The sequence below is a fragment of the Gymnogyps californianus genome, chromosome 2, assembly GCF_018139145.2.
Source record: "Gymnogyps californianus isolate 813 chromosome 2, ASM1813914v2, whole genome shotgun sequence".
In the NCBI taxonomy this organism is placed as follows: Eukaryota; Metazoa; Chordata; class Aves; order Accipitriformes; family Cathartidae; genus Gymnogyps; species Gymnogyps californianus.
The window spans coordinates 136,510,223-136,528,615 of NC_059472.1; the positions used below are offsets into that span (position 1 = coordinate 136,510,223).

General features: G+C 39.6%; 1 protein-coding gene across 4 annotated transcripts in view; it reads left to right on the forward strand.

Annotated features, from left to right (window-relative positions):
* Positions 1-18,393, forward strand: part of ETV1 (ETS variant transcription factor 1) — a 67,683-nt gene that overhangs the window by 23,783 nt on the left and 25,507 nt on the right. For 3 of the 4 annotated variants that reach the window (XM_050892051.1, XM_050892052.1, XM_050892053.1), the window contains 3 exons: positions 10,161-10,290; positions 11,858-12,046; positions 15,921-16,168. In XM_050892051.1, the coding sequence (XP_050748008.1) occupies positions 10,161-10,290; positions 11,858-12,046; positions 15,921-16,168 (567 nt within the window). The remainder of the gene's footprint in view (positions 1-10,160; positions 10,291-11,857; positions 12,047-15,920; positions 16,169-18,393) is intronic. The other variant, XM_050892054.1, reaches the window with a different exon arrangement.

Here is an 18,393-nt window from a genome sequence, read left to right on the forward strand (position 1 = left end):
AGTAATGGAAGTTATATAGTACTTAGCCATTACCTCTTACAATTTAAATTAAATTTTGGAAATTGCTGCAAATGGAAATCCTGTCCTCAGAAAAACACACAAACCCTGATGTAGTGGCCAGCTCTTCTCTTTGCATTTAACTTTATTGATAATTCCCAGGTAGGAATACAATTTAAGTTTTCTCCCAGGCTTGGTTTTACATTAAGACCTTCCTCTTTAGCAGGAGCTCTAAAGGTGGATCTCCTCTCCTTGCACCCTGCCTGGGACCCTTTGGAGCCACGTACTTTATAAGTAACTGTAGGAACAAATGCCCCTGATCTCCTCCCAGGTTTTTAACACCAAAAGCTAATGCAGATGAAGAGCAACCCTGTTTCTCTGTGGGGTCCTGGAGGTTGCAGATCCAGTATAGAGGGATTAAAAATTCTTTAGATTCTCACCCCCCCCCCCCCAATCATCTTACGGTATCCACGGGTTTTAGATCAATTGCTACAGAACCCAGCTGGTTTAATTTTTATTAGGTTACTGCTTCCTCCTCCAGAGAGCCCTAAGCCTCTGTTTATTTTGGGGGCAGGGGGAGAGGGATAGCTCTTCCTCCTGCCTCACCTACTCTCCTCAGACATCAAAGCAAGCCAGTTTGCTCCTCTTAGCTTAATCCTCCCTTTCTCCCTCCCACCAATGTTCTGCAAATTTCCTTGTATTCTTCTCAGAGTTATCCAGTGTCCGTGGTATTTGTCAGCAGGTTAACTTTTGCCCTGGAGGTACTTGCTGGGAGGCAGAGCCCCTCTGGCAGTGCTTTCCCCTCGACTGCCTGCAACTGCGAGTCTCATACAGCTGGACAGGTAACTGTCTGGAAAGGAAGGAGAGCACTGCATGAAGGGGACATAAATCAGAATAAAACAGTGCCCGTGACAGCATTTCTGTGAGATTGCTGCTTTCAGAGGTTAAGAAACTGTGTCGGTAACTGCAGCTCCCACTGCGTGAAAATACCTTCTAGACAATTCTTAACTAGAAGCTGAAATCTTTTGGGGGTGGAGGAGAAGAGGGGTAAGCCAGCCAAAATCATGTCAAACCGTTCCTTTGCTTGGGGGTAGAAGAGTAGAGACAGTCTTCTAATACCGTGTGGCAGTTCAGCTGGTTAGCACCTGCCCAAATATAGTGTCAATTTAGGCCAAAGGACCTACAGTGTCCTAACAAGGTGTTTACTAGCAGCCTCTTGAAAAGTTTGCCTTGGAATTGCTCCATCTTTGAGTTTAGGGAGTAGGTTAACTTTTACTGATATTTACTGAAAGCTCCCTCCCCCCCCCCCCCCCCCCCCCCTTCTCTAGCCAGGTGGCTTACACTTTTGGGTGGGCTTTTTAATTTTTGCTATACTGAACATACTCAGAGACTTCAATTTTCAACCGGCATGGTCCTTTTAAATGAGAAGCCAAGTGGCTACAAATACCTGAATTATCTCAGTGGTGCCTTCAGCACTTCCAGCGTCAGAAAGCTGCAGGTGTACCCTCAGTAACTCTAATGAACGTTTCAGAAATTGCAACTGCACAGACAAGCAAATGAGGGATATCTTGCTCTAAAAATGAGGATTTATAGCATTGAACTAATTATTAAGCTGTATGGGTGCAACCTCTAATATTGTGCCCCGTCTTCCACACCGCTGGGAACCCCTCCTCCTCTCAGGAAGGCTGCATCCATCAAGGCAGGGGAGTCTTGGGTTAGCTGCCCAGAAATAGCTAAACTGGCAAAAATTTTTAGTGTCTTAGCGCACAAGCTTTAGAAAAGCACATTTCCGTTAAAGAATGACATTTATTTCCATTTGTGAAGAAGCATCTAGAAGAATTTCTTTGCTGAACAGGGGCAGGAGCGTCGTGTTTAGGAGTCAGATAAGCTGTGCTGTAGGGAAGTGGCATATGTCTGCATTATAATGATGGTTTTGTTGGTCACTTTTCCCTGTGTACAAATGCCCTCATATAAACCTGCTTGATGGATAGTGATGCAACTGTGGTGTGCTCTAGGTACAGTGAACCCATCTCTGTTCTCTACTTCAACATTTTTTTGGCCTCACCTGTTATTCTCAAAGGCTTTATGTTAATGCCAGATCATAGTAAAGATAGGGAAGAATTGTGGTGGATATATAGAATTAACATAATCTAGAGATGAACAGGTGAATCAATTAATTTAAAGTTGATTTTCATCAATACTTGTTTTTTGTCTTTTAATCATTCATCTGTAATGCTTTTTGCTTTAAAAGAAAGGAAAGAAGAAAACCTCTCTTACTCCAAAGCAAGAGAAAGTTATTTTAACAAACAATACTTGTTAATACGGATGCATTACTGCAGATTTTAAGGTCCAGAATTTCCCAATATCAGTTGTAGGAAAATGTGCTGTTATTTTCCATCTTGAAACTCTGTAGTAGTAAAAAGCAATAAATTCCAGCTTTCAGTGCATTTCATCTTCACCTGGTTGCTACTTTTTCCTAATTCAAATTCAGAATCAATATTTTTTTCTTCTCATACCATGTCATCTGAGAACAGTCCATGTAGACTTTGAGGACAAAATCCCACAATTTTGGGCTGCCTTTTATTCTTCACACCCCCCCCCCCCCATCCCTCCACACCCCCTGAGGATTTTAAAGACTATACTATTATGTAGCATTCGTGCAATGCAGTATTCAAGCAGACCGTTAATTGACATGTACAGTATTGTATGCTTTAGGCTGGAAGAGAAAATAAGCAATTTGCTTCATTTTGCAGAGTGAGTTCTAACTGTTATTAAAGTGCATTTGTAGTTGCATATTTTCCAGTAAAGGTGACAGATTACTTCAAAGCTGGTATTTTCTTTTTGTTAAACAAGGTTCTCAAATAGATCCATCTTGCCCACGTATTCTATTCTTGCCAGTTGGCTTTGAAAGCTGGTGCTTGGGCTTATCGTTCAGAACTAGCTTCCAAAAAATGAGGTCCCATGCTGTTTCTATCTATTGAGCTGGTAGGGGCTGGAAGGATCTGATCTGAAGCCAAGGCGAAGACTGAATTGATGGAATCATATCTAACGAGTTTGCCAAGTACTGCCCAGTCATGAAGTTCCACTTTCTGGGAAAGAGCACTGAGACGAGGGGCGGCAGAGCATTCGCTGTGATACCGGCTATCCTCAGATTTCCTTCCCTGGACTTAGAGCCAGGCCACCACGTAGGAAAGAGCTAGCTTTTTGTTAAATGCATTTTTACACGTTTACATCTTGTTCCTCTCTTCTGCATGCTACTTCCCCATTTTCTCCCCAGTTACATATATGCATTTGAAGAGGAAAATGCTTACTGCCTTTTATTATGGTATTACACATGTTTTGACCATACGTAATGTATCATTAGAGAGGCATGCTTGTACATTTGGAATGCTTACTTCCATTTGACTCTGTGTGCACGTACACAAACACCCAAACACACACACAGACTCTGTTTCAGGTGAATGGTGACCACTCAGTGGGACTAGATGGAGGCCAATTATTTTTAGGGCTGAATTCTGCATTTAAGCAAGTTCTAGTTTTCTGGATGCAACCATAAGATGGAGAATAGTGCAAGATCATGCACTTCTTCAAAAAACTACTTGACAGGATTGCTTAGATTCCCCCCCACACCCCTTTTCTAGCAGCTTTTGTTTGTGAGAGAGAAAGCTCAGGTCTCTTGTCTATGTTCAGTTTTTATATAAACTGCCAGGATAGTCTCTGAAACCACAGTGATGATACACATCTGTGTGTCAGATATCCAATTTGTCACCAGCTTCTTCCAATATCTGGCAGAGAGCAGGACCTAAATGAAATCCAGTTGACTGGAGCTCAGCTAAGATCTGATAGAGGTGACTTTGATAGATCAAATGGTTGAAGAACTTGGTGGAGTCTGTGTAGATGTAATCTGTTCAGCTACTTTTAAATCAGTCCACAGTCTTCAAGTCTTGCTCATCTTTGCAGCTGTTGCAGTGGTCAGAATCAAAAGGGTTTTTTTGCCATTGTCTAGGCAAGAGATTGCCTAAGGTGAAAACAATTGCAGACCTTGCCTCAGTCATCCATGCTTGCAGTCACTTCTGTCTTCAGCTGTTGCAGTGGTCTTTATGTGTAGGCTTTAATTCAAAATCATTGGGAACAGTTTAGCTGGAAAGACTCGGTTACCAGCCTTTACTGTCTTTCCATCCTCCTACCTCTCTTCATCTGTCACCTTTCCAATGTGATGTTTTTATTTCAGTTTTTGTTAGTATACGAGGCTGCATGCTACATTCAGCTGCAGCAGCAGTAACCTCCGGAGTACGAAGGAATGGTCAGCTGGGTCTAGTACCTGCTTCAGCTAATTCCTCCTATGCATCCCAAAGATTACCAGTAAAATTTCTCATCTTAATGTATAGTGGAATGAAATAGAAAGAGCACCCTGCTTTGGCATCCTGTTGTCTTTAATCAGATGCCTATTAAATGGTTGTTGAAATTCAGAGTGCGGCTATCTACAAAGGTCTGTAGCTCAGATCATAATGATCTAGAAATAAATAATCAATAAATAGCCTTCAGAATGCAGAAGGCTATTGTTCCATAAGTTAAATACACATTTTTGAAACCTCTTCAGAAAATATGTATAAAGCCTGCCATTCCCACTGAGAAGGACATATAGAAAGTATTTAGTTTTGTAGCTCCTTGCATCAGATACGCAAATACCTATACTGAATATATGGTTCAAATGGTAAGTAACTGTTGCAGAAATAGAGCATTTCAGGCCTCATATGAACCCACGATGTTGTGTTTGGATTTTTTAAAAATGTCTACTGATAAGATCACCTAGGTCATTACTATCACCTGAGAAGTAACCAGCACTTTACCCTCCTTGATGAACCATTCAATAAACTGTTCATTTATTGGGAGTAGATTTTTTTTTTTTTTAAATGCCTACCTGTTGTACTTACAGCATAAATAATTTGTTTGAATCATCAGGTGAGTGCTGTTAAGTTATAGTGAGCGAGGAAAATTGCAAAAACACAAATTAGGGTCCCTGTCCTTAAGTGTATTTCAGTTTGCATTTTGATAGCAGTTTAGAAATGTTATCGCCTGTTTTGTCACAGACATAATTCACATCTTTCTTCAGGCACTGTAAACAAGAGAAATGGTTTAATGGCTCCATAAAAGGCACTCTGTGCTGATAGCTGAGATTAGACCCTTTAGTAATGGATTTTTGTGTGTTGGGGGAAGGGGAGGGCTTGGCAGAGGTAAATGTACTGGAAAAGAATCTTGGAGAGACTCTGATGTATCTGAAGTGCCTGCTGCATTTCTGTGTGTATTGGGAGATAGATTTAAAGTGTGACAGTGTTGGCTTTATCAGTACAGGGGCTTTCTCTTCTTGCTTTTGAAATTTTACCAAGTACTAACTTGGATCACCTCAATCAGTCTAGCACCTGGAGTTGTAGTGGTATTAACTTAAATATTTTTACATCTTCTGTCTTTTCATCTTGCTGTTAAGAAAATCAAATCCCCTCTATTCAAATGTGTTCAAGAAATCTCTCTAAACTTACATTGCATAGTAACAGTTTTGCCTCAATCGATCATAAAAATGAATGAGTTTGTTTACTAAATTGGGTTTAGAGGGTCATTTGAGAGCATAAATGTGAAAAGCAGTTCAGAAACATGCAGCAGAAATGTTTAGGGCATGACTTACTGTGTTTGTGGCCTCAAACTTAATACATGAATGTAGTATTACTTAGGAGACATCGGAGTTCACTAGCACAAGCAAGGTTGCTGCTGTCAGTTGATTTTATACCATATAGTAAATGCTTTTGCCCTACAAATGTTGATAATAAGACATCTGTGTCTCTTTGGTCAGTGGAGTCAAGATTGCCTGCCGTTAGCCAATGTCATTGAATTACCAGTAATATTTCATGCCTTTTAAAAATATGTTTAAATCAATTCTTCTTCTTCTTCAGAAAATAAAATCAGATTTTATTTTGTGTTCTAGGCAGGAATCTGAAGTTTGAAAATTATAAAATAACTTTTTGCTGAAAGGAGAAATGACTTGCAATTTCATGTAAAATATTCCTCATTTCTTCTTCATCTTGAATAATCATCTCTTGAATTGAAAAATATTTTAAACCATTGCTTCTATATTTGATGCAGTGCATTTCTGGGGCTTTCTCAAAAGAAGTGATTCAGTTCTATCTGTACAGAGGTGGTACATTTCCTGTTTCTCAGGCTAGAAAGTATACAAATCAGTCTCCTCTGAGACAAACCGATTCCTCCTTTAATTTCAGAGTTCGTAATAAAATTATTCTTTGTTTGAAGAACTTAAACAGGGTGTTATTATGAACACAATGTTTGGGGATTAGGCTGTTGACAAATAGCAAAGGAGAACAGCACTTCAAAACGAGGGGTAGCAGGTTTCACTCTGTGTTTTTGCATGTTCTGTGTGAGTTTACTTTGTGGTGAAATTATTATTGTTTTGTATAAAATCTAGGTCTGTACAACAGCACATTATGTATAACATGCAAGCCCTCTTACTCTGCAGATATAGATAGATATATTTCTGCACAGAGAATATACATACAGTAACGTATTATACCTTAATCAATTTGCTACAGATGGTAGCACTCCTTCTGCTTGCCTTACATCTGCGTGTTGGCTTTGGAGGAGCTCCAGACAGGGTCTGAGGATTGAGTCCGTTCTGATACCGATAAGCCTGACTTTCCCCAGTAGCTGAGATGAGGTGTTGAAGCCATCCATCTAAATACACGTTGTAAGATTGTTTGCCTTTCAAGTTTGGAGGTAGTTATCTGTAAGTAATCGCTCGGGATGAAATCTTGGCCCTTGGTCACTTCTTAATAAGATCGTTATTAAGGCAGAGTGCCCGTTACTTTAATAGGGTTGAGACTCTGTTCTGGGGTTAAGTAAAATGAATTTGCCATCAGGAAGAAAGAAGTGGTGAGGAGCTGGTTGTTCAAAATGTCATTTTGTTAATTTGGATGTGTTGGTAGCTTGGTATGCTGCACTAAAATTAGATTGTATAAATAAGCAACCTTGCTCTCCTCAAAAGAAAACGGATTGAAAACATAATATAAAATCAAACTTAGCAAAACGGTGTATGTTTAAAATCAGTTTTAATAGGTGCACTATAAAATGAGTGTCATGCTAAAATGCCGAGCAATGAGTGGAGGGTTTCAGTGATGATATGAGAACTGTTTTGAATGTTTGAAATTTTATTGTTGGAATAAGTCTGTCATCTTCAGCCACACTTAAGATGTGGTTTGAAAGGTCAAGTAGCCTTCAAGAAAGCCCCCCAAAAATGCAGTAAGTATTTTTCTCAGGCTATCTTTTTTTCTTTCTGCCTCTAAAAGTGTACGCTTAAGGAGTTACAGATAAAGCTTAGAATGGTGACTGCGTCAGGGGACTGCCCGAGGAAGGCTTTAAATTTTACAGCTACATTATCTTTCTGGCCATAGTTAAGGTAAAGATCTAATATAAAATCACTTTGGACTGTAATGCTTTCCCTAAATGAAATGAAGGCATTAACCTACTTGATTTGATACACTTTACCCTAGCTTATAAAGCTGGGAGGAAAGTGAGGTAAACTTTAATTAAAACTACAGCACGGATGCCTTCTAGCACTGTGCCCTGTACCTTGCTAGGACTGTACAGTAAGCAAAATAAAATGTACCTCGCAGCCGAGGCAGCAGGCTGGAGCCGTGTTCAGTGAAAGTAATTTAATTAGTGTTGATCATGACTCCAGATGATGGTGATTTGATAAGGAATAATTTAGTACTTAACAGCCTTTTACATGCACCAACTCCATGTGGGAAGGTAAAGCAAATTGCACAAAATGAATGTGCTGCTTTCACTTGTGCCTGTGCCAGTGAGCTGGAAAACTGCCTGTTAGCAGACGTTCAGGCTCTCAGCGCTGTGATGAAATACCCAGCCAGTTCTCCGCACAGGGCTGTGGTGTGGGAGTCTCTGTACTCCCGTTATTTAAAAATAAATAAGGGAAGTAATTTTTCAAAACAGATTAACTCCGAGGAAGTAGCAAAGTTAAAATAAAAAAAATAAAAAAATAGAGCAGCATGTGGCCTTTGTGCGAATATGTGATACCGGCTTTAGAAAAGAGTCTTGTTGCAGTTGTGTTTTAATTCTCTGATTCAAGTCAAAGAGATTGCCTACCTTTGCATCGGAGCCACCATTCTGGAGTTGTGGGGCCCATCATATGCATTAAATGTGCGGCGTGCATTATCTGACCAAGACATGCAAGGAGAGTTAGCAGTAAAAGTTCACTAGCAAAAACCCAAAACAAACTACTGGATGTCAGCCTGCTTTGTGATTACGGTGGGAAGCTGACTGGGCTGCGTTTTGCCATATTATTAAATTTGAGAATCTTTATTCAAGAAGTCCGTATGGTCTTTTATTTTAGTGCAAGTTCAGACAGTTTTATTCAGAAAGAGTTCTTTCCTTGTTGTGATGTTTGCCACTTTTCATCGCTGTTTTTAAGTTACTGTGCTGTGCATATGTATTTGTGTATGTGTTTTACTGTCTGCTTTTCCTTTGTAATCTTTCCAGATAATTGACTATTATCCACCAAATATAATAGCTGGAGAGCAGTTTTAGAGGCAATTCTTGTGAGTTTTGTGAAAATACGTGGCAAAATAACATAGTGTTATCTTGCAGGTGTCTCAGCTGAAAGGCAGTAGTACAAACTGTCATGTATGAGAGGATCCATTTGTGAAAGAGTTCTCTGAATGTTGTCCAACCGTGTGAAAACCTGTGGTGAGAATCTGGAATCCAGATCTTACTCACAGATACTTACTTATAAATCAGAGTTTATTGGTTCTGATGCTCACTTCTCAGACAGCATTTCATTTACCTCCCCCTCCCCACCAAACACATACGTGTGTATGCAGGTGCATTAGTATCAGAAAATACATAGTGTGTACAAATTGTCTTTCCTAAGTTCAGGTGCAAGGGAAGGGACAAGATGGTACTTGATGGTATATAATAATGGCCTGATTTTGCGCTGAGGTTCTCTAACAGGGACTGCTGCAAGTACGTGGATTTCCACAGAGGCGCAAGTGTCTATGTCAGGCTGGAGTGTGATGTTCAAACTACAGTGTTTTGGTGCCAGCATCAAAAATTGGTGATAAAATCGATCTCCAAACTCTAGGCTTCTCAGTTCAAAAATGTATTTACAACCTCATTTTATTTAAAACCTGAAGGGTGTGTTTTCAAGCTGTTATATACATGTCTTTTAGTCCTTTGTCCTCCTAGCCACTTACTTTAGATTTGTCTAGGTCAGGTGAACTTTGAATTTTCTTCTGCTTTAATTTTAGTTAAGGTTGGCTATGAAATAAGGAAAGTTGGCTGGCTTAAACTAATATACTGGTTAACCTTGTCATTACCTTTGGCCTTTTTCTTAATCCAGACCAACTTGTCCTTCTAGTTAATGCTGCATTTGTGTCACACTCCCTCTGTTCTTTTTACCTTTTAAAAAAGTATGATTAATTTTTTTTTCCTCAATTTGTGTCTATATCACATTTACTATTGACTTTGGTTAGGCCAGGATTTTATCTTGTGCATTTTTGAGAAAAATTACTGAAGCCATTTCTTGTGTATTTTTTTTCAGATGTAACTTGTAACTAAAGGCACATGTAATCATCCAGTTTCATAAGTTTCCCTGCAAATTTTCATTCATTCTGTGGGACAAAAAGATTACTGATCATATACTTGAGGCTGATATATGAGAAATTTATTTTGGAGCCATTTGTGTGGCACTCTTTGAAGTGAACTTCTATTGCATTTGTAGCTAAAAGCTACCTCACTGATATTACTTAGAAACATTTGGTGCCTGGGAAGTATTTTGCCTCTGACAACATTTACAGTAGTTAAGCCAAATATAAGTGGGCTGTTATTTTCCTGCTAATGAGATGGGATCCTGGCCATCATTCTATTAAACAATAAAAGTGCTAATAGCCAATGCGAAGGATCTCTGGTGTCTATTTTGCAGTTGACACCCAAAGAAATATTTGAAATGTTTATTTCCTATATTGTTTTTAGTATTACAATGGTTTAATTAATCATGTGTTTAATTAGCAGTGTCTAGCTTACTTGAGAAAGCTTATTGTTAATATTGTTCTTGGGTTTTAATTACATTTTCTTTCTCTTTACAGTGGCTTTTCATGGTCTCCCTGTGAAAATCAAGAAGGAACCCCATAGCCCATGTTCGGAACTTGGCTCCGCTTGCAGTCAAGAGCAACCATTCAAGTTCAGTTATGGGGAAAAGTGCCTGTACAATGTCAGGTAAAGCAATCAGGAGCATGTTTGCAGTGAGAACTGCTGATTTAAATGAGAACTGACTAAAGAGTAATAAAACCATAATAGAGATCTTATAAAAGTTACCTCTTCAGCAGATAACAGACTGATGAGATAATGCATTTAGCTGATGAACACTCATGGAGTTGTTTACAGTTGTACCAAACACTTACATAACCATTTTAAAGCAGTGTTTTTCATCAAAATGCATACTCTCCATTCCTTCTCTGTGGGAGATAGCCAGAGTTTAAAAACCCAGAGTGCAAGCATGAAGTAGAAGGAAGGAGTGTCTTGTTTTCTGTGAGTTCTGTTGAAAGTACTTTCAAAATGCATTACACACATTAGGAAAAACAGGGAGGTCTGTGTAACAGGCAAGAGATTGGCAGGTCTGAGCAACACATTAGGTATTTGACAAGTTTTGCAGATGTTATATGTGTGTATTCATGGGTGATTACAATTTAAAATAGTATTTCATTAGGCTCTGCATCTTTGTTACCTATTCAAAAGCAAGTTGTCTTCTTTTATAGGGATAGATAATAAAAGCTTTATTTATTTGTGGGGGTGGAGAGGCTTGATACTATTGCATTCTTTATCGACTTTCTTTTGGTTTGCACTTACGTCACTCCTTCCTTTAGTGTCAGCAGTGAAGGGTTTCTTATTGACATTTCAGTCTATTTTAGAATCTTCCATCTAGCTTGTGAGTTTTTATTCTCATTAATGTACTACTAAAACTGCTAGCACTTAAAGCATTTACATTTAACTTTTTGGATATGAAAGGGGGGGGGGGAAAGACTGGCACCTTTGCCAGTCATAGAGGAGTGATTTTGATTTCAAAAATCAAATGCGTACATTGATGGATTTGGTGGGTGCTAGGGGACCTGACATAGGAAAGTATGCAAGTTCGTGCTTACTATCTGCCTAATGTCTGCATTTTTCCTGTTTAGAAAGAGGGATGATCAAAGTGTGCTCAAGTCCTTTCCTGATTTGGGACACCTTTGAAAATCGCATCTATGTATTTGTAGGACCAGCACTTTATTTTTGAGAGAGAGGGGGAAAAAAAAACCTGTCGGGAGAGGCTGCTGACATCCTAGTGTAGGTAGCTAAGCCAACATACCATTGTTTTTCTGGGTCAGATCCCTTCCCTCTAGCTGTATTGTTTTACTATCTCACCTTGTGGTTTGTGCAAGCTCTAAAAAAGAGTCTTGACAGGTACTGCCAGCTCTTCATGCTCTAGTCCAGGTGCTTCTACTTTTATGTATTTTGTATGCCTCCTGTCAGAATGTCACTGTAAGACTGAATCCTTTAAAAATACATTTCTGTGCCCCAGAGAAGAAAATGCTGTGTTGAACCACTTGCCTCTAACATTATTTTTTTCTGTGCTCTTCGCAATGTAAAGCAGAGAATTCCTCTGCCTCAAACTGGTTAATAAGGTAACTATAATAAAAAGCTTATATATATATATGACACTTGGGTTTTTTTTTCTGGAGGTAGATGCTACTTTTTTTTTTTTTCTTCAGAGAAAATAACCTGACCTTTCCCCTTGCCTTACTGATAGTGCCTATGATCAGAAGCCACAAGTGGGAATGAGGCCCTCCAACCCACCAACGCCATCCAGCACTCCTGTGTCACCGCTGCACCATGCCTCCCCAAACTCAGCTCAGACTCCTAAACCTGACCGGGTTTTCCCTACCCATCTCCCTCCATCCCAGTCCATTCAAGACAACAGCTTCCCTATGGACCACAGGTAAAACGCAAAACATGAGACGCATGCAGAAGGTATTTCAGTTGTGGCTGCAAGTCTCTTATATAGGGTCGCACTGGCTTCCTGCCCACAACTATCCCCTTTTGGGTTGGGGGACCAAGGTGAAAACCAGCAAGATTCAGAGCGTCAAAAGTATATGTGTTTTCTGAAAGGCTGGCACCCAGCTTGGTGCACTGCAGTAGGAGTTCATATTGGCAGTGACAGAGTTTTAATGACCTGCTGCTTCTGTCTTGTGAGGGTGATTACAGAGTGCTAGATAATCTCATCTAGGCTCCCTTTCCCATGAAAGGTTGGACCAGATGGTCTTTCAAGGTCCCTTCCAACCCAGGCTATTCTATGATTCTGTGATTCATTTGAGGCTAGTAAGCCCTACGAGGTAATGAAGTCACTAGCAGGCATGATCCTGGCTATAAATATCTGTCCTCTTGCTAAGCAATTCACCTATCTAAGAGATAAGTGGCCATGTTATGGTATTACTGCTTCAGAATATTCTTTGGAAGGGTGGGTCATTTTTCCAACCCCTTTTGAAATGTAGCATTTCAAACAAACTAAGATGCCAACGTAAACTGTGCTTAAATAACATTAGTCTGAGTAAAAGCCACAAGAGCTAGAGACTAGAATTAAAGCCTAAACTGTCCTTAAGTCACCCTGTTTTGTTTTGATATGTTAGAAATCCCCAGACAACTGACTTTCTTAGCTCAGTTTTGCAACAGATATACTCCGTGGATTTCCCTGATTTTTGAGGCCAAACACTTGTTTGTAGAATTCTATTTATCCTAACCTTTATTGCATGAACCTGTTTTTGTCTGCTGTGTTGTGTGATTGCTCTGAGCATTTAAAATTTCAGCTGTATGTAAAGAGATATATATGTTCAGAAACTCGACTTAGCTCTTAAACATTAGCAAATTAAGAAGCACCTGAAAAGAAAATCACAGTTGCTGGGAGCGCGATTTGCATGCTTCTACTCTAATAAGGGCTATTATCTCCAGGGATTTGTGCAGATCACTTCTGAAGGGGGTTGCTAAGGTTTATATTGCTGTTTTGTGCTCTGCTGAGATAGTTTTAAATATCACCCAGAGTTCTCTACAAGCCCTTCTGGCAGTGAAGAAACACTGAATCGGCCCCTTCAGCTGCCATAGTCACCTTCTTTTCCCCCTCCATGTACTGTGGTCTAACCACGCAGGCCCCCAGTGAAGCCAGGCAGTGGTTTTGATTACAGGACAGTGGGTAAATGTGTTTCTGTATATACACCAAAGTCAAGTTGTCAAGAGACTGAAATCTCCAGAAGCTGAATGGCTTCAGTGCAGAGAGCAGTAATAAGATTTTTCAGTTGAAAAAAATCTTTTGTTTTAGAGAAACTTGTAAAGAGAGTACTGAAGCTGTATGTCAGCCCTAATTTGAGTATTTATAGAGATTTGCATACACTTTAGTATATTTTTCTATACCCATAACACTTACTCTACACAAGCTTTGTAGGCTCTTTACATGATTCCACCCCCCCCACTCTTGTCTTTGATATTCATGGGTTTTTAGGGCATTTTGCACTAATGCTTGCCTTCCATAATAGAACATCATGTGTTCTACTGAAGTCCAAAATAGCTGACTCAGGCCAAAAGATCTCATTTTTCTCCTTCTTTAAAGAAAGATACAATTGTAGCGGAAGATATTTTTTCCCCATTTTCTTATTTATTTTGAATCTTTGCACTTACAGTTGTTTGAAGCAAATGTGTGCTTCGTATTTTTGTGAAATTCAGATCTTCCCGATTTACAAGGTGATATGCTACTACAATGAGTGTATTCAGAAAATGTTGTTTAAACAAATGACCTACCTACGTGAGTTCATACCTAAATCTATAACTCAAGGCATATTTCTGTGGAACATGCATTGGTGGCGTAAGATAGCATTAGTATCTAGAACATACAGCCCATACATCTTCATACAGGGCATGAATATATGAACGATAAGTGGTCCTAACAAGTACCAACAGGAATCAAATCCACTTGTATAAACAAATGGCTTGATTCCATACAAAGCTTCCAGTACAACAAGTATTATTAACTTCCTTTGAGGCTTTGTGAGTGAGCCTGTTTCTTATTTTAACTTCAAGTTGCAATTTTCTGATTCACTCCTTGACAGTTCTTAATGATAATTTCTGCTTCTTTTTTTGGCTAATGAAAAAAGGAAAAGAGGGAAATGAATGCAGTGCCAGTCAGCCTAACTGTTTCATAATACATTTGAGTTTCTAAGTTTATTTTCTGCAGGTGTAGGTGGAATTGCAAACCCCAATGTTACAGTGCAGTACTCTTTCTACTGCAAAATATAATATTTACAGCAGCATTAAAAAAATTAATTTGTCTCCACTACTACATTGTAATAGTTTCTATCTCTGTAGCTCCCATAGTATTTGTAATTAAGCTATGACAGTAAATATTTGTCAGACCAAATTCACAGCAGTATTATGACAGACGTTAGTAGAGTTTAAATTGTTTCAGAAACATGTACTAGATATGAATTAATAGTCAAGGATTGTATTGCCTGTGCAATCAAACCCCTGCGTTCTTCACTCACCCAGTTTTCTCCAAGAGGATGTCTGCTTTTGCTTGTGTGAACCAAAGTCAGTTCAGATCCAAAGTACAGGAAGCTGAAGAATGATTAGTTCTTGATTTTTTTAGTGTGACAGTGAGAAACTTGCAGAGAAAGGCACGAGTTTCCTTTTTTTTTTTTAATTTTTCATTTTTTTTAAGTGTGTCTTGTTCATGATGAGTGATAACAGGACTAGAAAGCAGTTTGTTGCAAGCACGTTGCATCTGCTGTGGATTAGTGCAGACACAACATTACTACAGTGGTGGTTACCACTACTGTGGTAATCTACAGGAGATGACAGGAAGACTTTGTGCAGTTCATCAGGGCATGGTGGGAAAATAGCATCCTTGTATTCTTCTCTGTGCTTCTGAACCTACAGATGTCCAAGTAATTACATTCAGGCCTTTTAGTTCAGTTAGATATATTTTATGGAAGGAACAACAAGCACAGGTTCTTGAGTAGTGTTGCATGTAAATGAAGTTAATTTAAAACTGAATTCTCAGATTTTGTGCCTACTGAAGAGCATTTGGGAGTAGTGAATGGCAGCGTGGCTTGTACGGATGACTTCTTTAATGTAGAAATGACCAAGGGAACAAGTTAAGGCAGGAGGGGAATTCTTATGCATTGATTCTCTTAGCAAAAATTTGCACCCTCTCCTTTTACTGGGGTGCTTACATCCCCTTCCAATTAGAGCTGGAATGCAGTGCCAGGCTTGCAGGTAGATCTCCCACGGCGCTATCCCCAAGAGGACAGAACTGTGGACTTTTACACTGGAATGATTCCAGATGTTACAGCAGACAATACTCTTTATTCAAAACGTTTATGTTTGTTGTGGTCAGAATCCTTTCTGTATAACAGCAGGAGTGGTAAGAGTAAATTAGAGTACAAGCAATATGTCGCTAATACTCATGAAAGAACAGAGAACTCTACCTAAGCCTCCTTCATGTCAGTATGGTAGGATGTCAGTCTTTCTACTGGTTTGAAGCTGGTGCATTTCCTGTGTGCCTCTTCTGTTGAGAGAAGATACTGAAAGCAGAGAGGATGGTGGTGGGGACAGGTCTTAGAGCTGGTGTTAATAGGTGGGTTTTTTTGTTTCTTTGCTTGTTGCTGTTCTGCAATGCAAGTGATCCTGATGGGAGCACTTGGCATGATCATAAGCAAAATGTTTGCTACTGAGGAAGTGATACGGCCACTAGTCATGACCTGTGAAGATCCTTGGGAAATGGAACGTAGCTCAAGTCCTTTACATGACCTCTCTAACTTGTGTCCTAGATTTCGCCGCCAGCTCTCTGAACCTTGCAATTCTTTCCCACCTTTGCCTGCAATGCCAAGGGAAGGACGTCCGATATATCAGCGCCAGATGTCTGAGCCAAACATCCCCTTCCCGCCTCAAGGTTTTAAGCAGGAGTACCACGATCCAGTTTATGAACACAACGCTATGGTTGGCAGTGCAGCCAGTCAAAATTTCCCCCCTCCTCTGATGATTAAACAGGAACCTAGAGATTTTGCATATGATTCAGGTAGGTGAGACTCTTTTTTAGTTCTGCATAGTAAAGTAATAAATGAGTCCAAGCCAGTGCTATTGATATTTTGATCATATGAATTGAAACTTGTTCTTTTGGCTTCTAAGTCTCCCAAAGTAATTTATGTCTGAAACAGCTTACAAAGTAGTAAGATTTCTACATAGTACAGTGTGACTTGTGCCATGGTTGCTTGCTCTGTAAAGGATTTCATTTTCCAGAACTCTCTGTCCAGAAAGTGCACAGGTTAAAGAAGCCGGAGAAGAAAAAATCATGGGTGCAAAATTGAGCTTTGCTTAAGAGGGGGCTTGTTCTGTACTATCTCATCTCTGACCTCTGAATTTGTGTGATCCATTTTACGAGCTCTTTCATTTGTCTGCCAGAAATAGAGGACTCTTTCTCCTCTTGCTTGCACTACTTTAAATCAGGAGTAACTCCGCTGAAGTGGGGTTTATACAGCTATAAAACCAATGAGGGAGAAGAATCAGCCAAATTGGTGTCAGCTTCTCAGTTTGTGCATACTGCTGTGTTTTGTGGAGGCGCATAATCTGTGGTGCCAGGTTGCTGATGTAGAGAATACGCTGTTGCTATTAATAATGTTTATTGTGATTGTGCTTATAGGGCAACTGGAATGGAGCCTTGTTGCTCTACGGACAGTACAAAATGGAGGTGGTGGCAGAGCCTGCTCTGAATAGCTTCTGGTCAAAATAGAAGAGATAAGTGATAGAAAGGATAAAAACATAAATCAAGGGAATAACATTGTAAATGTTGGCCATGATTTAAACATAATATTTATATTATACTTGGGAAAAGAGAGAGAATTAGGGAAGCAAAAAAGGAGTTTAGTAATGAGTACCAAGTAACAAGGAGAAGGAAGCTGGAAGGGTGGTACGGAGAGAAGCTGAGATTAAAACAGCATGGAGTGGGCTAGGCGGGGTAAACAGTTGATCAGTATGGAGCCAAGAAAATACAATCAAAACACGTTTTTCAGTTTCAGTGTAAGCGATTTCTGCAGCTCCTCTTCAGTCTCTGCCTCTGTCCTGCTTTGTGTATGCCATACTGTTGAAAGGGAGGGATTTCAGTGAGTCCTTACCATGCTTCTGGAGGAGGGTACATTGCTTTTGTACACATGAACGCTGAGTTGGGCAAGGGGAATGGGTGGCCCTGTCTGACTTCAGTCTGACTGTTCTTCTGGGTGCTGCAGTACCTGCAGTGCTTTCCTGCTGGTTCAGTCTCCGGCTAGATGCTTTTGCAGTTTATTTCCCAAAGGCTACATGGCAGCTGAGCTGAGGTCTTCTTTGAAAGTTTAGCCCATGACAAACTATCTTGCAATTTGATACACTGGAGAACTGGTTTTTATTGTCTTTTCTGTAGCTAACTTAACATTGTCTATTTAGTGGGGTATTTTGTGGTATCGTTAATGTAAAGTGCTTGTTTTAGAGTTGATCTCTATGTTAGAACAGGGGAATTTGGAAAGTAGAGCTGCTTTCTCCTTTCTTATTCTTGACAAGCAAAGAACCAATCCTTAGGTAAATTTGAATTAGGCCTACACAGGGAGGGGACTAGGGGTGAAATATTTCTCCAAGTTGAAATATAAGACAAGATGAAAATGAGTTCAGATTACAAGGATCACATCTAGAACTCAACCCGTTCATTGATGAAGGTTCTGAGATATGTGGCTTTGGCAGTTGTGTATCTTTAGTCTTACAGAGCAGCATGGGAGAGACTGTCTGCATAGTTAATGTGGCAATGGATAATAAATGGGGGACTGCAGCTTCAGGCACTGCCAGTCCCTTGCAACCTTCACAAGCACCGTTATTCATCCCGCTAAATTAAAGGCTGAAAAAAGGCCCTTTTGTAAGCATGCTTCATATTTGGCTAGGAAGTGGGATCTCCTTATTGCATACTATTACTTTAAATCTGGATTGGCTGCTAGCATTCATCTTTCTTTGGAATATTCTTTATGGGAAAAAAGCAGGAAATTTTATGCTGAAAGGAAGATGTGCAAACTTGTATCCAATCCTGTCATACCTTTTTTTTTTGTGCCAGCAAGAACAACATTCCACTTTATAGTAATGGCGTTCAAGCAAAATTGTTGTTTCTTTTGTAGATGAATAATTAGTTTTTAAAAATGTAATAGCTGAGTAACCAGTGGTCATGAAAAATTAATCTGTTGGTATCAGGAAGTACTTTTATTGGCCTCAGAATCACTGCATTTAAGTTGA